Source organism: Dicentrarchus labrax, unplaced genomic scaffold (genome assembly GCF_905237075.1).
Source record: "Dicentrarchus labrax unplaced genomic scaffold, dlabrax2021, whole genome shotgun sequence".
NCBI classification, from domain to species: domain Eukaryota; kingdom Metazoa; phylum Chordata; class Actinopteri; family Moronidae; genus Dicentrarchus; species Dicentrarchus labrax.
The window spans coordinates 25,327,154-25,349,947 of NW_026136711.1; the positions used below are offsets into that span (position 1 = coordinate 25,327,154).

Genomic DNA, 22,794 nt, shown 5'->3' on the forward strand with positions numbered 1-22,794 from the left:
CTACTGGACATATTTAAAGGAAGTTTAAGGTCTCCAGAGGATGAATCCCTCATACTTCGGTGATCTCCTGAATTTTCCTCTAGCCCCACCATGAGTTTGACATTTTTTGTTTTTAGTTAAATGTCTTGACAACTATTGGACATATTGCCATGGAATTTGGCACAGACATTCGTGGTGCCCAGAGGATAAATCCTAATAACCTTTGGCGATATCCCAACTTCTCATCTAGCACCAGCAGGTCAAACGTTACACTTATCAGAATGAGCAGAAAAATCATTGGTCTGGACCTGGAGCTAATAAGCAGCATCTACAGCAGACAAGCTACAATGAAAGGACTACAAATAGCCTCAGACTCCACACACACACTACAACACCAATGCAGCCACTTACCTTCAGGCCGCAGATACAGGTCACTTCCATTCAAGACTGAGCAGACTGTGTCGAGCTTTGTGCCTACCTCTATCAGACTCATTAAAGCCTGAGCTGGTTTGGGCACTTGACCCAATCTATTATTTATTTCTGGACATTCTTAGGAAGACTTCAACTTAACCGGTGGCATTTTAAAACTGGCATTTTAAACATTAAACCCTTCATTTTTATCTATCAATGTTATTAAGTGAATTTGTCCAGTACTTTGTTTTATGATCAAATACTTGCAAACTGAAATTAAAAAAAACAAGACCCTGTAGTAACTTTAGTATTTGGCCAGTTAACTCCAGTATCTCCAGTTGCTAGTAGCTAGTGGGATAAAACCCATGTGTAGAGGCTTGGTTGCACAGCTTGCATTATTTGGGATGTGCATCCATTTCCCCAACTTTTAACTTCTGTTTACTGTATGAAAGTTGTCCAATATTTGCGAGTGATTAATTCTGCGGCACCTTTGTCCTGCAAATCTTGTGAGTCACCACAAGTTGTTTTACCTCATGTTTGTCAGTGGAAAGAATGCTATTTCTGTATACCACATGACAAAGGTAATGGGTGCAATTTTTCACTCAGCAAGGATAGACAGATTAATGAAGGTTGATGGGGAAGGAAAGGTGTTCAACAAAAGAGGATGGGTGGAGGGTTGGAGGGGGATGAGATGCATTAAGATGAAAGAGGAGAGAGAAAACGTCAATACATGCTCCCCCTCCCTCATCAGTCTCTTCCATTGTTCCCCCTAACATATCACAGGCCGAGTGTTTTAAAAGTAGAGGCAGAGTGCAATATCCAAATCTGTTTCCCACTGGTGATGTAGCTAAGAGGAAGAGTGGCTTTAATGGGATTTCCCCTAAGAACGGATACAGTAGGCTGGGCCTGTCAAGTCCTGACCCTGCCCCCAACCAAAGAAGACGTAAAGTCACACAGTTTGTTTTTAAGTGTACGTGCAGTGTACCCTTGGTTAGAGAATATTTGAGTGCTTAAGAACATTTGGTGCATCTAGAGTTGACTTATATTTTCTCTTAACAGAAAATTAAGAGACTGTTGCTGCATGAGGCCCAATGATTCCTATATTCAGGTGATTATACACTAATGAAAACATACCTCTGAATATTATATTCCATTTCTACCGATAGATCCTCGGAAATGTTACACACTGGACCTTTTAAAAGGCGTTAATATGTCAGCGCTGTGTTCACAGCTCATTTTAACTGACCTCAAGTGACCAAAAGTAGTTATTTAGAAGAAGAAGTAGAACATTTAGAAACTTGCTTATTTTTTTACCTCTATTTCTTTTTTATATACACACCTCACACAATGAGGTCATGTAACCTGCTGTATACCAGAAATCCACCACATGACCCAACACACACACACTCAGAACTCCTATACATTTTCAACAAGTTTTCTTTCATTCCTTAGAGAGTTCTGAGTAGTCGTGAGTCTCCTCTGTGACATGACTTTGAAACATCAGGAATACAGCAGCGCTATGCAAACTCTGTCTGCCCCACTGTACAAATAAGTGGTGACCCCAACATGTGATCCCACCAGGATAGCTTCCGAATAAGACATGGCTGTGTCACTGGTTTCTCTGTTTGCGATTGTGACTCATGACCGTACAGAGATTGACTGTGACTGTGTTTACTTTGAATTTGAACCTCCTATTTCCACTTCAGATATTGGACACAGGAATATTAAATTTGAGGCCCCCCCCCAAAAAAGGTGAGGTGGTCCCCCAACCCTGATGCATGGAATTTACACTGAATACACACATAAAAAAAACATTAAAACCTTGTTTTTTAATTTACTGAATATAAATAAAAACAACTCCTTTCGTGATTTGGAATCAGTAAGAGACAGTAGCTTTTTACCTGCACCTACTTCAAGAAAAGAGTAAATGTTCCTAATATTCTGTGTATTAAGTGCAGTAGCATCACCTCCTTATATCTTCTTTCACTACAGGAACATGACTCACCGTAACAGATAATATCAGGTGCAAGATGTCCCAAAGCTGCAATTAATTTCAGGACAGACTAACAAAGTTTGGTTGTGAAGATCTTGCACTTGTTAGTCTGTATTAGTATTCTGTGTTTAGACAAAACAGTTTGAGTGGATTTCTTGTTTCATTTGTTAAGACAAACCCTGTTACCTGCATGATCTGTAGGTGTCAGTCTAACTCAATAAACCTTACATTGTGTGTATGTTAACAAAATGCAACTGAACATATTTCCCAAATGCAAAGCTTTGGAATGAATATTGTTTGATCTTGTTTTTCATTGTTTATTCAGGTTCAGCATGAATAGCCTTCCACAGAGCTACATACCAATCTCAACATCTGTGGCTACATACTGTACTGTACTGGATACAGAATAGTTTGAATTGCCATATGGAACAACAATATGATGAATACCATGTTGAGAGCTTTGCAATATCCTCCAGTGGATTTACCTTAGAAACATAGACTGCATGGTTTATATAAACAGAGCAGAACCTTGTGTACAACTGCAGCCAGTGTACAGAGCGAGGACCTTTTTAAAGACCACCAGGCCAGTGGAGTGGTATATGATGGGGTGAGGAGGAGGAGGAGGAGGAAGAGAACTAGGTTTAATTACAATCCAACTAATAATAGTCAGCTGATGTTACTGTGTCACAGATACATCGGTTTTCATATGTCAGCTGTTAAATAGTAAGATATGTTTGAGGATACATAATAATATAGTAATAATACCACAAACACTTAATATTTGTGTTTTTCCCAACTGTAAAATGTCTCACATCTTGGTCACAGTTCTTTAACAACCAAATTTAAAGGATCCTTATTAAACATTTTTGTTTATCTTCTGTAATTATGTAAAAAAAAGAAATCAAAAGAAAATTAATTGACAACTATTTTGATAATTGTTTTAATCCATTTTCAAGCCAAAATGTCAAACATTTTCTGGTTCCAGCTTCTCAAACTTAAGGATTTGTTGCTTTTTTTCTTATATATGACTGTAACCTGAATATTAATGGGGTTTTGGGCAGCTTGTTGCATAAAACAGGCAGTCTGAGTTGCATCTTGAGCTCTGGTTTTGGTGTTATAATGGTTATTCTTCACAATCTTCTGACATGTTATACTTAAAAAACAATTAATGCGTTGATTGAGAACATAATTAGTAGGTTAATTGATAATAAAAGAAATGTTCATTGCAGCCTTCATGCAATAACTATGATATTTTACTGTGGGATAAAATACCAATATGTGTTATCTACCCTAAAAATCAGACTTTACTTGTAATGACCTTCTTCAGAGAACACATCATGTGCGTAGGCCTACTTACCAGAAACAGATCAGAAGCAATAATAGTAGCTGTAGTAGTAACAGCATGAGCTTTGCTGCTTTAACCACACAGAGAGATGAACTTATTTTTTCTTTTTAGAGAAGTCTTGGCCAAGAATTACAGAGCAGAAGATGAGTGGAGTGTACGACATCTGTGGGGAATTATCCATCTGCGAGTGATCTCATTTCAATTCCTAACCATCAGTGCACATGTAAGAAAGTCATAGTTAGACTGTGGCCATCGTTATTTACGATTTCTCAGAGCAGAAGGTGGAAGAGAGTTCTTCTTAAAGCAGAAGGCATTTCAGCTAATAGCCATGTGTGAATGTAAGCATGAAAAACAACACAATCTGTTTCCAAGTTTTTCAAGAGGCATGAAAAATACCAGTCACCTCCACCGACAAATTGTTTTAGTACACACACACACACACACACACACACACACACACACACACACACACACACACACACACACACACACACACACACATTTTACATCTAAACAGGCACATCCACAGAAATGACAGGAATCTGTGTTACCATGGTCTGGCAGGGCGCTTGTTTTTATTATTAAGTGGCACAGTAGCACATTTCAAACCCTCCACTATAAGCTGCAGCTCCCTTCCATCCGCACCACTGAGGTTTGGATGATGGTCACGACTTTGTGTGCCCAAACCCAGTCCCACGAGTTCTGCAATTGCTTTGATGCATTTTTCAAAAGGGCTGTGACATGAATGCCAAAAACACATAGCTTCCAATTCCTCCAGAAAGCACACAGTATCCTCACCATTTCTCCTTTGTCACATTTTCTTTTCCGTATGGGAATTTTTGTAACAATAATATAAGTTCTGTAGAGAGCCCTATACTGTACCTGCACAATGCCAGCTGACAGAATTGTGGCAGTGCTGAAGTTCTGTTTTGGTACGCTTTGTAATGAAACTCTCTTTCTCCCCTCTCCTCTTTCTCTCTTTTCCTCTTTGCCTCTTTCTCTATAATGTTTTGTAGGTTCGACCTGATTTTCAGTAGGTTTGTGTTTATGCAGACTGAGGAAAAACAGGATTACCTGGATGTTATCTCCTCACAATATCCAACTTTAATCAACATTAGCATGTTTTTCTGGTCTTTTTACTGTAATTTTAAACTCCTCTCCCATCACTGTTTGGTAGACGGAAGGATTTATTAAAATCTGCCATAATTAACATCTTACTATTAACAATGGAGCCAATGTTAAAGGCGTTGCTCGTAGTGACAAATCCACAGCTAATTATTGCCCAACTACAGTGCTTTTTTAATATTTTTAACCAATTATTTTGGTTTCTGACCCACAACTCGGCTCTCACAGCTATTTTCAACAAAAGAGCATCAGTACACCCCCTGTACACTACCTGCACATAATTGGCCTGATTCCAGACTTGTGAGTTGCTGTCTTATCTTTACCTTTTTTTTTTTTTCTTTCAGCAGTTCAAATAAGTCTTGTGTAGCTCTCATTGACAGCTGTTTTACTCAAAAAGAGAAGAATGCACAAATGGGGTGTTGGAGACCAATGTGAGCTTCACTACTTCAATCAGAATAAAAACACATTATCTATTATTTTTCCATTATGCTGAAGTGTGAAGGCAGATAAATTCACAGTTTCTAAGGGGTTTTACACCTTTTAATTTTACTGGTGTTGCATTTGCTTGCAAATTTGTCCCCAGCATGTTTAACGCCTGCGTTAGGTTTATTAAGGTAAAAACACGTGTGACAGGTAGAGGCACTGGAAAAGAAACAAAATTAATAGATTGTTTTCCTTCCTCTCTACCTAGTATAAAGCTAATTGAAAACCTTCACTTACTAATAATATAACGTATACCAGCAAATACCGCAGTTTCTTTATTGTACGTGATTTCTAGCACCACAAATTATTATCCCTCCACGGGTGCAACGTGAAGCATGTTAAAAGTGTCTGGCATTGTCAGTAGGGAAACTCTCCACAAGCCTAATGGATTGACTTGAGTGTCATAAATCCTGCCAAATAGTCTAATATCATAATATTAGAGGCAACGTCATATCTGAATATGAGAGGAATAATAGCTTTTCCTCCTTCTGTCTGCAGGTTTTGATGAAAACCTCATTTTATTGCCACAATCATAATGGAATTATCTCCAGGTGTGATGAGGGCATTTAATGAAATCATTACAAAGGATTACTTGCTCTTTTTCATGGGCTTATTAAAAGGGCCTTTGTGATAGGAGGCTGAGTGAGAGAGGCTGTGTTTCTTTTTCTTTTTTTTTCCCTCTCCACTCTGAGTGATTGCGTGTTTGTCAGTCTGGCAGTCGCGCCATTTGTGGCTGGCATAAAAGCCTGCAGGGAGCCACAAGATCTGATTGGGAATCTTGGGGAAAAAAAATAAATAAATACATTGGCTGCTGCAGTGTTGTATTGATGTGTTTGAACGTAGGGCTCTCATTTTCATGCCCTCAAAGCACACATAAAAATGGTTTTTCAATAAACGCTACACTTTGATGCATAGTTTATCTGTTCAGGCTATAATAATGGCGTTTCTCTTTCTTTCTTTCTCCCTCCCTCTTTGTCTTTCTATTTCTGTACATCCTCTTTTCCTTTTTCCTTCTCCTCCTTTTTTCTATCTGGTCCACTTCCTCTCGGGTTTCCTCTACTTCCTCTTCCTTTTTCTCCACGTGTTGTCGCTGACTACCTCTTGCAGCTCACCCACCTTTATTAACCATCATGTGACTTCACCTCTCTCAAGTATTGAACTGTGTTTAACCTGCTCCTGTAAATCTTATTCCTACATTGCCAGAGGGGAGACATACACTATGGATGTTAAGCTTAATGAGCAGCACAGGCAAATCACAGTAGTATTGCCATCCATAATTCTCTTTGATTGAGTCCTGAATTGTAAAATCAATGTCCCCTTGCCCCCTGTTCACTTGTAGTTAATTTTTCTCTCTATGACAAAGCAACTTTGTTTCTTCCCTCATCAACCAGCGGTGGCCTTAGGGTGTCCCATACATCAGCGTTTGATGGCAAATATATCTCAAATTATTCATCTTTATTGTTGTTATTGGCATTGCTGTTATGTCCGTTTTTTCGAAAGGAAAAGTGGCATCCACCAGTATTCTGTAATGGTTATCTCTAGTGACTTTAACTAAAACTGACCATTAAAGTTCAGTGGTGGGAAGTAACCAAGTACAAGTATGTATCCAAGGTCCTATTACTTAAGTTTGCAAATTCTGTCTTACTTTATACTTTTACCTTTCAGAGGGAAAATATTAGGATTTTTACACCTTTACAATAATTTGACAGCTATTTCTGTTTTTTACCCATTACATTTTAGCTTATGATTGTACATAGAAAACATATGAGCACATTAAAAAATATTTAAACTAAAGAAATGGAAGATAAAATTTGCACCACCTACAACTGTAAAATGGACGTGGACATGAAATCAATAATAATATAACACTCAGGTGGGCCATTCTCTGCACTTACTGTGGCAGAAGTCCCATTATTTAGCATTTATATGTAGTATATAAACTTTAAACTAAAATTTAATAAATGGTGAATAACACACTATAATGTACATAATAGTAGTTGTAAGCAGATATAATTATTAGTCATTCTGGAGAAAAATAGTTGATTGTTGAGTCTCATTTCAAGATCTTTAAATAACGAGAGAGAGCTACACAATGTATCGGGTGGCATTTGTTCTCCAAGGTAGTTGCAAAAAAAGCCAAATACCAATGACTTGGGAATGAGACTCAACAATCAACTATTTTTCTCCAGAATTACTGAGCCCACCTTTTTAATATATTTGTCAACAACTATATAACTACTCCTGTGGGCACCCACAAGTAGTGTCCGGTGTATAAAAAGATCATGAATCACAATATAGTAAAACACAGTTATAATATTGAATATGTTTTTATAGGTGAAGTTATATTTCTGACAAATACTGTGCATTGATAATCACTTATATATTTACTTACAGCTACGTACAACTTCATTATAGTGTGTTTATTAAAAGTGTTGCCCTTTTTTCTATTGTATGTACTAATACTTCTGTACTTTTATTTACTGAATAGGACTTTTACTTGTGTTATTACAGTGTAGTATTTATACTTTTCTTTCAGTAATAGATCTGAATACTTCCACCACTAGAAAAGTCAACAGCCCTTTGGCAGTGACACATAAAAATAGTAGTCTTAAAAATATTAACATACTCTGTAGCACATTTTGAACAGCTCCAAAAATTCAGTTTGAATTGAAGCTCTAAATTCCCATAAAACGTACTGTATATAAAGATAAAAAAAATAAAAAGTTGAAGTAATTCAGTAGGCAGCTGAGTGGCTGAGTCTTACTCTGCAGGCCATCACTTCAGCTGACACCGAGGGTGAACAATGGTTGCGTTCACGGCTGTTGTCAAGCTGTGATGAATAGCTTCAGCTAACTGCTAAGGAATAATGCTTAAAACAGAAAATTAATCCAAGTCGTGAATAAATGTATTAAACATTTGTGTTGTGCCTGGTCAGCACTGATCCCAGTTAGCTCAAGGAAGGAGGGAAGGCCGGGGGGGAAAAAAAACAAGAGCGGGCGAGTGGTATAGTGGCACTCAGCAGCTCCACAATACCCCATTAGTCTTCATTTTCAGCAGGACATGCAACAGGGCCCTTACGTCTTGAGGAACAAACTAAAATTTATTGGGTCGGCCAGTTCGGGCTAATTGAAAGAAATTGTCTGTCTGTTTGCTTTCCATTAGGTTTGTAGAGGGTGGTGGGTCGGAGCGGGGTGATGATCTGGGGCCTGAGCTTGTTGCCCTCTGCTCGTCAACCCGGCCTGGTTTCCTGTTAATGGTTTGATCCATGAGCGCCTTCCACTGAGCAGACAGTCTAAGCTGTGGGAATAATTTAAGGAGGAATCGTTTAGGGAGGATTTATGAGATGCATTCATTCTGAAGTGTGTACAGGCAAACAGGCTTCGATCGGTAATGGCAGCTCAGTTGTGGTTTACAGCGCAGTTTCTGCACTTGGTGTAGTTTTGGTTCACTCCTCTCCCAGAGTGCAGACATACTGATTATGACTGATCATCTCGGCCCTGTTATCTTGAAATATTGTTTCAGATGAAACACCAGAAGCTTCCATAAATGTTGATTAGGGATTATAGCTGGTTTTACTGCAAGTGATTAGGTTATTGGTATATTGCTTATCATTATTATAGTTTCGATACAGTTTGAGGCAATTGTAAACTTCTTAGGCTTGACATCTGAAGGTCACAATTTCTATCTTTGTCAGAGTACTTGAGCAAGACATTATAATCCCTACTGATGCACCAGCCAGTTCAAATGACATTTGCCGTCATTGCTATTGTTCCTCTGTCAAAAAGGAAGAATAATTGCAGATAGAAGATATACTGTATACATCGTTCCTCTCTATATAAATCTACAGGCATGACGAGTGTATCGCAATTGGCTGCACTTCCATTAGATCTTGCAGAGCTTGCTAGATCTTCATGTGGCAACTTGAACATCCCAAAAACAACATACTGTAAATTAATCCTATTATTGACAAAGAAACATCTGAGTTCTCCTAAACAAGAGTCAGTTTTTGCATTCATACTCTCTAGAGATAATTTAAGTGGGAATAAGACTTTCACTAACAATACAACACAATGCATGCTTATCAAATGCATCCTCATTGTTAACAAGAGATTTTAGTGGAACGGATTGGGGAAAATTATTCCCTGGCTCCGCATCACCATTGCTAAATGCCAATGTCACACACTATGTATTGTATATGTAGGGAGAAGACAGAATATGATAAACCAGAAGGCAACGCACTGCAGAACATCTACGAAAGCTCTAGAGAAGCCTTCATAGGTGAGCATATCAAATATATGATAAATAGCACCCGGAATATCAATTATATGGGATGCTATAGGACATCACAGTTGCACTCTGCCAATTCTGGATGTAAATATAAACCATGAAATCAAATTATATAGGAGAGTTGGTTGTATTTCATTTTGCATAAAATCTAGGATCTAATGCTGAATATGTTTAATATTTATTGAGTAAATCATTATCAGGAAATCTTGTGTGGAAACAAATCCCATAATCCCATTTAAAAAAACAAACAAAAAAAAAACATTGTGACTCCACTTATGATAAAAGAGAGGCCACAGTTTGACTTAAAAGGGAATCTGTGGCATTAGTTGGACTGAGAAAGGCCAACAAAATGTGTCGCAGTACACTGTATCTAGCATTTGGAAGTATTGCATTAACAAAGCGCAAACTGAATGACCCAGCTGCCTGTTAGACGGGTGACAGGCATTCAGCTAAGTTGCAGTAACAGACAGTCAAAAACATAATCCACAACTGCCAAAAACACTTTGACAACTTATGGCTGCTGCCTCCTCTTCCTCCTCTTCTCTGCCACTGGTTAGATAAACTCTCCGTATGCCTCTCCGTATCCAACCTCACCTCCCTCTCTGCTCGATTATAATTGCTCACATTTAACAGTTGAGCTTCTGAATCCTGAGGAGCAATGAGAATGAGGAGGCAGCACACACAACAACAAAAAAATAAATAAAAATGCATGCATCTCTGGTGGAAATTGACTGGCACCGGTGTTTAAAATAATAAGATGCAGGTGTTGATAGTAGCGACTGTCTCCAGGTTTACTTCCCCGTGGCCCCTGTGGCAGCAGAGGAGCCGTGATGAAGGCAGACAGCTGACAGGTGCTCCAGGATGATGCTGCCATCAGGTGCATCTGCTAAACTTAACTCGGAGACGGGAGAGGAGAGATATGGAGAGGGAGGAAAAGAGAGCGAAAGAGAGAGATGCTCGGGCGAGAGAGCGAGTGGGGGAGAAGGAGAGGAGTGGCCAAAAAATTTGAGGAAAAGAGGGTTAAAGCAAAAAAAAAGAAGAGGATGGTGGAGGATGGTGAGCCGGCGAGAGAGAGAGAGCAAGAGAGAGAGAGAGAGAGAGAGAGAGAGATGGAATAAGTGTGTGTTTGTGTACGCAGTGTGTATGATTGCGTGCACCTTGAAACTTTATGCCAGCCCCTTCCTGTAAAGAAATTCACAGGATGTCTTTGAACCTACGAGGCTGACGGAATAGGTGCCTCTCCGTCTAGACACTGACACTCTGAAGGGCTAACAAGTTTACTGAGCAGGTCAGGAGATGGGGAGACGCTGGGGGAAAGGTAATAAGGGGAGATAATGAGCAGGTGCAGAAAATGATGGAGAGGAAATAGCAAGAAAAAATAATGAAGAAATTAAATAAAAGAAGGTGCAAGGGGGAAAAAGGCAGCTTGTCAGGAAGTGAGTGTGAGTGTGCGTATAAGGTGTGTGTGTGTGTGTGTGTGTGTGTGTGTGTGTGTGTGTGTGTGTGTGTGTGTGTGTGTGTGTGTGTGAGAAATAAGGTATGTGCTGTTGCCATATGTTTATATATCGCTGCATGCATCAGCACTTTGCAACTACTATACACACACGCCTTCCAACTCTTGTGTCAGAAATGCAGTCTGGGTCTGAATATACAGCCATAATGGATTCACTCTGTGTGCTGCTCTGACAGTGGTGACGCTGACGGTGTATCTGACTTTAATAAAAAGGTGCAGCGGGCACAAGTCAGGAGCTGAGGCAGGGAATTGAACCCCCTTGAACCCCTCCTGCTGCAGGAGGGGCCCCCTCACCAAACTCGAGGCCAACCAGATGAAGTGCTGCACTCGTATCACGACTCAGTTCTGGGCCGAGCAAAAGGTGACAGGGAGTGTAACCAAGGAGCTGATCTGCCCCTCTCTTCTTTTTCTCATGTGTGTCTACCTTTCTCTCTCTCCACACACACACTGATACCCAAATGCACAGCAGTGTGGAAGGAGAGGAGCCTGACAGAGCCCAATGCATTGCAGGTAGCCCGACAGAGTGGCTGGGAGCGCTGTCACCAATTTGTTCTTAGCCATGGGGGACATGCAGGGGATGGAGAGGCAATGGCAGCTCCCTGTCCTCATCATGGCTAATGAGGCCCAGGCTTCTCCTTCTTCGTGTGTGTGTGTGTGTGTGTGTGTGTGTGTGTGTGTGTGTGTGTGTGTGTAAGATCGTTTGTATCAGTTCGTGTCACAGTGCTGCCAAAGCTCCTATTCCTGAAAAACCGGGGCTGATATCTGGCACAGACCACCATGCACTCTTAGTTCTCCTTATACAACTCTCCTGACTTGAATTATTTACCGGGCCAAGAGGCGCACACACACACACACACACACACCGAGAGAGAGAGATAAGGTCTTGTTCGAGGCAGCTACCATTCAATACACTGCAGATCTTCAGGGACACCACACCAGCTGAGGTTTGCTCGCTGTGCTGGCTGACCCATCAAACCTTCAAGGAAAGACAGAGGAGGACAGGAGGAAAGGGAGAGATGGCACCATACCTGCTGTGATAAAACAGCCAGAAATAATGAATTCTTATGAGGACAAAAACTGGTCAGTGTATGATGACCTAACCCCTTAGGAAAAAACATGGTGCGCCATCATGGCAGTGCTTTATTTAAACCTTAATCATATAGTTTTTTCAAGCCTTTGTTTTATTGTTTAAGTATTATCCAGGTATCATGTGTAACATAACATTTTTGTAATTTCACAAAATGTGTCCACCGACTTCTTCATTGCCTTCTAGACATCAATCTGTCACACTCTACAACACTTGAGGAGTGATGCTTCTACTTGTGAGATGATGCTTGTAACTATCTTGAAGACAATTACAAAAACATTCAATCTTACAAGAGATGTGAACTGTACGATGTGGTCGTATCAGAGGACTGGAGAAAGAACAGCACTGTACTTGTAGTTCAGGAGCTCCCCAGTGTGGTAAAAAAGGAGAAGTGTAACCAAAGGTGGTGTTTTTACCTCACATACATCAATATATATATATATATATATATATATATATATATATATATATTAGGTGGAAAAGAAATGTAACAATATAATTGCAGTAACAAATACTGAAAAACCTGAGGGGGGAGCACAAAGCAGCTTGGATATTCTAACTGTGTCATCCCTGTGATTTAAAAAAAAAGGGTTGAATTAAAACGTTGAAATCTGCAGTGTCCATATAAAGTAAAAATAATTGTGGAAAAAAAATCTCTGTGACTAGTAAATATGACCTAATTGACTTATGGTACTATAATGGTATTTCATAACAAAAACACACCAAATATAATAGAGAACATCCCTTTTAATAGTTAAATACAGACAAAAAAAACCCCTCACAAACCAACAGTCTTCATACATAGCGATGGAGAGAAGATGGGGAGAAAAAGTGAGGATAGGAGAGGAACAACAAAGTGATATAAGGAGAGAGAGAGAGAGAGAGAGAGAGAGAGAGAGAGAGAGAGAGAAAGACAAACCAACAGTCTTCATCCATAGCTTGCAATAAAAGAAGAAAAGAACAAGATGGAAAGAAGATGGGGAGAAAAAGTGAGGATAGGAGAGGAACAACAAAGTGATATAAAGAGAGAGAGAGAGAGAGAGAGAGAGAGAGAGAGAGAGAGAGAGAGAGAGGGAGGGAGAGAGAGATTCTGCTGATTCACATAACACCAGAACATGGCCTAGTCAGCGAACAGTGGAGGGGAGATCAGCTTTTTCCTCTTGTCCCCATAGGGAACATTCACAGCATTGAGAGACAAACCTGCCTACTGAAAGAGCTTATGACTACAACTTAAAATCCCTGATCATACTTCTGATTGTAAATAAATAGTTTTTAGTTTTAGTTTTCTGGTTTTTGGAATGCACACATATTAAGGCATGACTCTAAATACACTTAAACTGAATTCACAACGACAACTGAGAAAAGACGAGGCATTTCTAGATGAAGGCAATGAGTAAGAATGTATACACGCGTTTTAATTATGGCCATTAACAGTCAGGATGTCTGTTGCCTAATGAGACAGCGGAGGAGTAGAGAAGGGTCATCAGGGTGCAGGCGTAGGTGGTTTAAAGAGACCAGTCTTTCTGAAGTAGCGCACGATGAGAGGTACAGACACCAGAGTGATGCTGATGCGAACTGGAGCAAAGAGCTTGTGGATGGCGTAGGCTAAGACGAACGTGCTCGTCCCTGCTGCCATTTTAGACCGAACGACCGCCTCGCTGAAGCCCAGTTTGCACAGCACGGCCGTCATATCGATCCCACTGGGGAGACAAATGACACAGAAAAGTAGTTAGAAGCACAGAGAATTCACATATTAGCCAATGACTCACATTTTATTCCTACAGTTTTCCTTTTGATTAAATGAATACGCACAATCATAACCCAACATTAGGCTTATTTATATATATTAAACAAACATTAATAACAAAATGAATCAGTAACAATGAGAAGATACAATGGACAAAATACAGAAGTGAAATGAATAAAGAATAAATTTAAATAAGAGATGTTATGATAAACCCAATATATTGAGAATTAATAATAATAATAATAATAATAATAATATTTGGACATTCAGCAACCTCAGCCATACAAACCCTCATGTAATGTATTAATAACAAGACTGTATATAGACTGGGTCTGGGTTACTACAACATCCCAAAACCAACATTTCCAAAAAACTTTTAAGGTGCTTCAGGAGCAACTTTTCTTTGTTACAGCTTAGCTTTTGCTCCCGGATTTCAAGAGATTACATATGAAAGTAAACAAGTAGAGTTCCTCCCTTTTTGGTTCTATGTAACTGGTTGGAAGTGCAAATCACCTCATCTCCACCAGAGGGAGCTGTGTGCAATAAAAAATGTTGTATAATAGTTTATTTTACAGCCTTTTGACCCATTTAAACTGATTAGCATAAGAAGCACTACAAGCATGAAATTACACAAATCAAAGCGGGCTTAACAAGCTACATGTATCACTGCCTTTTGTAGAGTTTTGTAGAGCCGTGGCATTTTCATCTGAGCTATTCGGGGAAATAAATATGTAAAGAATGTGCTAACACGAGGCTTAGAGCCGCTTCAATCAATACAGCATCTCTCTCTCACATTAACAGCTCTGTTGCACTCAGCAAACTTTAGTCAGCTAAATATAAAGATCCATCTGCACCCTGACAACTGTTTGCCCAGCACACAGCACTGTATTAGCAGGCCACATGCCTGGGCACTGTGGCTGCACAGTGATAATACTCAACGGTTGCTAGCTACAGAGTCAGCTTTCACTTTAAGGGCCATTATCAGCTATACAAGGAAATCTCTAAGCTCTCAGATAATCTCTGCCAAGTCTCTCTGGTATTCAAGCCCTTGGCATGTGGCCAGACAGACAGACAGACAGACAAGGGCCTGAAAAATTGTCTGGACCGGTACACTTGCCAAAACTAAAGTTGTGCTGCACTGCTTCAGCTTTCCACTGTCTGTCACCATCAATAGGTTACAAAATGCATGAGATTGTTGAATGTAGTGTCAAAGATTTAAAATGCTGCACGTGCTGTTGTAAAGTTACAAGTCAAAAAAAAAAACAAGATGCAAGGTGAGAAAATGAACTCATGTTTTATTCAGGCGCTCAACATGATTTTAGTGCCCGTGTCTGATTCAGCTCAGTAGTAATATTTCAACAACAGCCGGGCCGGTGTAATGTGGCTGACTGAGTGGACATTTTCAAGAGCCCGTGCTTTGCCTCTCTTTCATAACGGGTCCCATTTGCTGCCAATTTGCACCAGACATATTGCATTCCTATGTGTAAAAGCCGCCCAAGGGTCAGTCATTTCCTGTGTACATCTTTCGGTTTAAAGGAAATGTTTCACTCGGATGCTCTCACACTGCTGGATAAAATCAGTAAGTGATGTTTGATGCGTTCCAGTTATTTATCTTCAGCCTGCTTCATCTGCTTTTATTCCAGGCAGTGATTTCCTACATTTCCCCAAATACTTTCAAAATACTCAGGAGGAGTTTCATGTGTTTGCTTTTATATAATTTATGTGGACTAGGGCTGTGCGATATGACGATCTTTATCGTATGGAGATAGAAAAACGTCCATTTCCTATGTTACAAATTTATTCATTTATTTCGTTGTGTCACAAGTTTCACTCTTCCAGAAATCAAGCACTAGCGTTTACTTACCAACTAGAGAGAGAGATTCGAACAGAACATGGTAAATCGCCAGCTCTACCACTAGATCTACTCCTCTTCTTTTAGAAAAAATGAGAACTGTATGTGGCCATTAGTAGAAAAAGCAATAATGTGATGTTTTGTTACCTGGATATGAGGAGATAGAACATTCCCAGGGACATGAGGGAAATGCAGATGTGAAAGGAAACTCCCACTGCTCCATATTCTTTGAAGACTTTCTTTAACTGCTGGGTCTTGTTGGGTTTTCCTGCCTCTGGCTCCCTCGGGGCATTCAAGGTGGATGAGGAGGTTGTAGAGGCCTCCTTTAAATTCTGCTCCTCCTGGACAAAAAAACAAAAGGGAGAGCAAAATAGGTGGAAGTGAGCAAGACAAAGAAAGATTGTGTCTGTAAGACAGATTGCACATCCAGACAAAAACAGATAGGCGATGAGAATGGCAAAGAGGTAGTGCATTAAAATTGTGTGGATGGTTTCCACTCTGCATACAAAATCGTGACATTTGTCACATTCATATTCCACAGGCCTCCTCAAACTACAAAACTGACGAGCTTCAAGATGGAGATTTTGACAATTTGTTGGATTAAAACACACAAGGCAAAAAAGCTCAAACAACAAACCAATTATTAACTTTAATATCCACTTGACATGGGTTATGTGTTAGGTGTTGGTATGTTGTATACTTTACTGCCGAAAGAAAGCAGAACAAGTGATGACACCAAAGCGTGACATCAATTTGTGACTCTTGTCTGAACAAAACACTTGTTGATAGAGACCTAAAGGAAAGCATTTACAGATGATGTAAAAATTCAATTTATGACCTTTTAACCTTAATGCCAGGGTTACTGCTGTTTGCATTTCCAAGTTAGACCCACTCAGAACAATATCTGGTTACAGAATTTATCAAAACAAATACCAGAATTTCCCATTATTGATGCTCTGCAGAATCACCAAACAAAAGATGTATGTTAAAGTTCAAACTGAGCTGTAACAAACTAAAAATATTTTTAGTTCAGATGTAGGAATGCATGTATCATCATAATGTAGAAATAGAATACTGTATGCTGTGATTGTGTCATCTAGTCCAAACTTTAGGTCAAACAAAGCCTGGACTTTTAGGAGCTTCCTCTATTCATCATACAGCCAAGTCAGCTGATTAAACAGTGCTGCTGTGTAGTTTTAAGTAATTCACTTTATCACTCACCCTTTCACACACACACACGAACAAAGTCTGTCACTCTTTCTGACAAAAACCTACACACAAAGTGCACAAATACACACATTACTCTGTGTCTGTGACCTCCAGACACACCACTCTCCAAGATGAACAAGCACGAGACACAATCCAGCTGTCTGACATGCAGCAGAGAGCAGGAAGGTCACTCCAGTGTGCGCTGGCAGTGAAACAGATTAGTGAACTACAACACAGTCAACAACAATAAGACCACCACTGCAGACAACAGACCACCACAGAGCTCGATGGTGTAGACGTGACTCACAGAGCAGCTACTGAATCTAAAAAGGGAGAAAGCCTGCAGTATGTTCAGAGTACGGCATGTAAATAAACATAATCCTACCTCTGACTAAACCTTTCAGGGCTGCATTTCACAGCAGTATGTTTAATACAGCAGAACATGAATAACAGGTATAACAGTGCTTTAAAAAAAACAAAAAACCTTTTTGATTATTATGGAAGTTAAACTGAAACCGGAAAATGGGAGCTGAGAGGAGGGCATTGTGTCTAGTGGTTCAATCTGAAGTCACGTTGTTCAAATATATTTTCTTCATAGAGGCAGTCCTTCAGTACTTCTTTGAGAAAACAGGAAGTAGCTCAGGCCTGTGTGGAATGAATTTATTTTTAGTCAAAATATTGACATTGAGCCTACAACAGAATACTTCCTACAGAGACTTCTCTAACAGGCAATCTTTTATTATAGTAGATTATACAGTCAAGGTCAGTAGTGATGAGGACAAAATGTAGGCTAAGGGAAAATAGGCTCCTTCAAGATGAACTGCACCTCTCCTGAAAAAAGGTCAGGCGGCGGCAGCAGGTGGTGACAAAAAGCTGCAGTGAAGGTGGAACGTTCAAAGAATATACAGGAAGTCACAGAAATGTTTACATCCTGTTAGATCATCTTTAGGATGCCTGTAGTTTTAGTAGTAGTAGTAGTAGTAGTAGTAATCAACCACACAAAAAATTTGGAAAACATGGTCTTTGCTGTCAGAGCCAATCAGCTCTTAGATCAGGCGACAGCCAGGAGTTTTCCCATCATGCTCTGGGTCTTGCAGTTGGTGAAGAGCAACTGTGGCGCCTGGCGATATGCAATTAAAGAGTAACTTTTAAGTCTTACAAAAATGCAAAAACAAATAGTAGTAGTAATTTGTATATGTAATGCTCTCTAGATTTTCTAGAAGGTTTATAGCTAAAATATATACAGCATATTTATTGTTCCCTATTCAAAAGTGGTTCCATTGATTTGACGTTTATAACTCCTACATGTTTAACAAAAAGTTCACATTTGCTGAGTGCTGCTGGGTAGGTAGGTATAGTTTGAATACCAGTATCAGAAGAGGAACATTAAACATTATGGCAGCAATACAGCATTGTAACGTCTAGTCTGCCTAATCCAAAGAAGAAGAGGGGGAATGACATTTGTGGTACCGGGAAATGGTGGCAGAGTGAGAGCTCTGACTTCCTCCGTGCTAAAGAGTAGCTAGCACGGATCTGACAACCCTTCACCATGTCAGCTTTTGCTGTCAGAAATGTTCTCCACCTCAGCTCCAGCTTATTTATCCCCGCCACGCATTGGGAGAGGATGAGCTGGCGCTGACTCACTGATGAGTGGATACAGATTAGCTGCACTGGCACTAGCTAACAAGCAGCAGTGCACAAAGTTCAGTTGTCTGTGCAGATAAGCAGCTGGCAGTAAAACAAAGAAAGAACCTAGAGATTAACTCCTTAGGTATTGAAATTTGGTACAGAATGACGAGGCATTTTTCAGTACCCGGTAGTACCAAAGCAATTCCGTCTGTGCCACTAAAAGTATGGAAGTTACCGTGCAGTAACTCCATGATTCTTCTATATTGGTTTGAAATATGAAAGCATCCCATTGGTGTAATAATCTTTGAGATGGTTGCAAATGTGACAAAAAATATTAGAAATCGAGCTGCTGTGAAAGACCGATGTAGCCCACTGTCCGTTCACTGCCATGTGACATTTGGCAGTAACTTTAATTTATATCCGTTGAGGCCTTTTGTCGCTGCACTGTCCTTTGTTGGCCTGAGTCAGACAATTAATGAAGAAGAGAAGGAAAAGAAGGGGACAGGAGAAAAACAAGTTGATCTTTTGTCTTGCAAAATTTTGGCCCAAGCCCCCTGGATGAAGCCATAGTGGGCGTGATGTATTCACTGGCCTGCCAACAATTGACAATAGAAAGGCCAGAGCGGGCGAGGGAGCAGGCCTTTTGCTTTTCAGAGGCGAGTCAGGCCAAGCAAAAAGTAAAGGCGGGCAGAACTGTAGGAGGGTCATGTGAGTGAGCGGCCAAAAGGGAGTTGTGTCAGGGGAGGGTGTATGGGAGGGAACAGTGGGACTGCTGTGTCTGATAACAGCTTTTCAGAGGCATGAAGACACATGCAGATATGCTTTTGTCCCAGTGGCAAGCAAACACGGACAAAGATACGCTCACATGCACACACGTACGCAGACAGAATGGGAGGGAAATGTCAGAGGCTCAAGCAGAAAAGAAAAAAAGTTACCGTTATGTGTCAGGCTTGGAAAAAAGTAAAACCGAACAAAACAGTACCCTACTGCAGGAGGCAGCATCCTACAACAGAACGGTCTAATACTACAAATGCAGATGTGGAAAAAGTTGTAGAGAGCTGCGTGAACTCTAAAACCGCTTCAGGTGATTTCACCTCTATAGCTCACTCCTTATCTCTCTGCTTGAGGCTACATTAGCCAATACTAGTGTAACACGCCTGAATATCTTACCAAACTGTTGATGGTGGGGTTGCATTGTGGGTAATGTGGGCAGCACGTTTTGACAAGTAAGAAAAATGTGTGGAATTAGAGAAGATAACTCTACATCAGTTTTTTGATTTACTTTTTTGTCAACTGTCCATTGTGAGTCTGACAACATCATGGTAGTGTAATGCTGAATCGATGAGTACTCTTTTAAGGCACCCAGACAAGAGACAGGATCCACCTGAATCCAGTTTACCTACTCCATTTAAAAAGGCAGTATTGCAATTTACCTACATTAGCTGCTTGCTTGAAAAGTGGCTATTTAATCAATATTTACACAGGAAGTGCATATTGAGGAGAAGGATATTGGCTTGAATCTATCTTTAGATGACCGCAAGACTTTCTCTTCAAACCTTTCTGGTCTCTTTTTTCAGTTTTCCTGGAAAGAAACGTCATTTGAAATCCTGAATTGACCCCAAGCCTGAAAAGATCAAGTTAGACTTTTTTAGCCACATTGCTGAACCCAAACATATAAGTGCATATCGGACAATACACCTGCTAAATATATTTTTTGCAAAAAGAATAGCTGTTTTCATTGGATTACGGTTTTTGAGCAGACAATATGTTAGAGTTTTGGAGCCATGCTAGCGGCAGGATGGTAATGTCTGTCAGCCCACAGCTTTGGTCCAGACTGGAATAAACACCTACTGGATGCACTGCTATAATGGGTACAGATATTTCTGGTGCCAACACGATGAATACTGTAATCCCCCTGACTCTTCCTCTAGCGTCACAATCAGGTGAAAATGTTACATTTTTCCAATACTCTGGTTTATAATCGCATTTCTTCAAAACCTATGACACTCCCATCAGCCTCAGCTGCACTTTGTGACAGTGAGCAAATGTCAGCATGCTAATGTGCTAAACTAAGATGGAGAACATGGCCTGTCATTGTGAGCACGTTAGCATGCAGACATTAGCATTTAGCCTGAGTACCACAGTGTGGCTGTTTATTGTTGTGTAATTATTGCTGTGTTGTTATGTAACAGTGTGTTTTTGGGCCTTCTATGAACTGATCATTGCAGCTTCAAGTTCACCCACATCCCTCTTGCTCTCTGCTGTTGACTCCCCACCAGAGCACATGCACACACTGACTCATTCTGTGACTTTCTATAAACAGGCAGTCAGCAGTAATGACTCTGCAGTTTGAACAGACAGCCGTCAGTGAGTCAGCAAGCTCTCAGCTCTTTAACTGACACTTCTGTAAGTTCATTTCCAAGTTGTAAACGCAGATCAGTTATGCATGGACTCCTGTGAGCTCCTTCCTGCACACGCAGACAGCCCACACAGCTGTGCGCGTCACGCAGTGTTGTATAACAAGCCTGCATGCTGGCTGTTACCTAAAGAGGCCCGGGCAGGCGGGTAGCTTTCTGCATATTTTATGGGGGTTTGTGTTTAATCTTGGCGCCACTGGGACCCCCCCCAACCACCACCACCACCACCAGTTGAACACTATGTGCACACAGACTCGGACCTGTGTGCTCTTATTTAACTGGTCATTGGGGTTAGGCAAACACTTGGAGCTGAATAGTTTTAAATTACCCCTTTGTTGCTGTCAACCGAATGTTCCTCGCCGGGGTCGCGCTTCGTCGTGGACGAGGCTCTGGTCTGCATGGTCCTGGTGGAGCAGCGTAGACTGGAAACCCCCCAGTTACCTGTAAACAAAACATTACCAACCGGCTCTCCTCCGCTGCTGTGGCGCCTGTTCGCACGGACCAGCGGCTGTCTGCCAATATCTCTATTACCGCCTTCACTTTGCACGCGTTTGGAGAGATTCACAGCCACCCGGTCCGAGTGACCCCAGTCCGCGATGACAAAACCAGACGATGAGTCCCGGTTCTGGTCTGGTTGTGGTTGTTGTTGTTGTTGTTTCCGCAGGTGCGCACGAGTTGAGTCGCCACCCCCGACGGATGCACAGAAACACCGGTGTCCCTGAGACGTGTAGTCCTTGCGTAATGTCAAAGTGACGTCCCTCAGTCTGTTTGCTTTAACTTGCACTAGAAACGAGCCCGTTGACCTGAAAGCCTGATCCAGAGCCGCTGCAGACAGCCTCCCCGTGCGACACAAAAACATTGTCCGCCCTGAAACGAGCTCACTGTCGTTTCGGGATTTAAAAAAAAGAAGCGAGTAAATAGTCTAAGAGAACTAATTAGGAGTATGAGTAGCTGTAAACATGCTGCCCTGAGCCCTCCAGCCTCTCTCCGGTCCGCTTGTTGACCGATTATCACCGACAGCCAATGAGGGCTGACGCGCAATCGCAGATAGTAAAGCCTGGAGAGGAGGGAGGGAGTACTTAAAGGTGTAACCGTGTTAATTCCTACTATTGAGTTATATCATGAACCGTATGTGGAGTAAATGTAGCTGAGGGCAATGTGTGTGTTTTTTAAAGTCAGGCAGCTCCTGGTTAAAGTATTCCTACAATAATACATTCAATTCTCTTCAAGTCCAAACTGCTGACTCATTGCTTTAAATGTGTGAAGTTCAGTACACATTTAGTCTATTTGTTATTTTCCCACATGCTTTCTCAGAGATTTTCCTCCATTTCAGGTAGAGAAGAAACAGATTGAGTCTTGAATATTGTTGTTTCACAATACAAACCAGTTCCTTTTAATTCATTGATCTGATTAACCAGGTACATGTGTATCTGAATCAATTGTGAGGAGGAAGGAGGTGAAAGTTGGAAGGCGCAAAAAGACAAAAAAGAAAATTAAACAAACAAAAGGAAACAATTACAAGTTATAAAATCAAGATGTGAACAGTCCATGAAATAGAAAAAGGTAAATATATGAGCATGCTGGAGGTACAACAAAGACTAAAACAACATAAACACACAAAATTATTGTGATAACACAGAATATATAGTTTAACTGCTTTCTCTTATCTTCTCTTTATGGATGTTACTGTGTGTTATGGGGAGATAAGGCTGGTCAA

At 40.6% G+C, this 22,794-nt stretch overlaps 1 protein-coding gene across 2 annotated transcripts; it reads right to left on the reverse strand.

The window, feature by feature from the left end:
• Positions 1-12,952: 12,952 nt before the first annotated feature.
• Positions 12,953-22,112, reverse strand: fam210b (family with sequence similarity 210 member B). 2 transcript variants are annotated; one of them, XM_051415553.1, is made up of 4 exons: positions 21,609-22,112; positions 21,406-21,518; positions 15,970-16,163; positions 12,953-13,923 (listed from the first exon to the last, which is right to left on the reverse strand). In XM_051415553.1, exons 1-4 carry the CDS (start codon positions 21,934-21,936, stop codon positions 13,707-13,709), a joined length of 852 nt encoding a protein of 283 aa, XP_051271513.1. In that variant the 5' UTR covers positions 21,937-22,112; the 3' UTR covers positions 12,953-13,706. The 2 variants fall into 2 exon arrangements, with proteins under 2 accessions (XP_051271513.1, XP_051271512.1); XM_051415552.1 differs by having other exon boundaries at positions 21,406-22,112.
• Between the last annotated feature and the right edge of the window lie 682 nt (positions 22,113-22,794).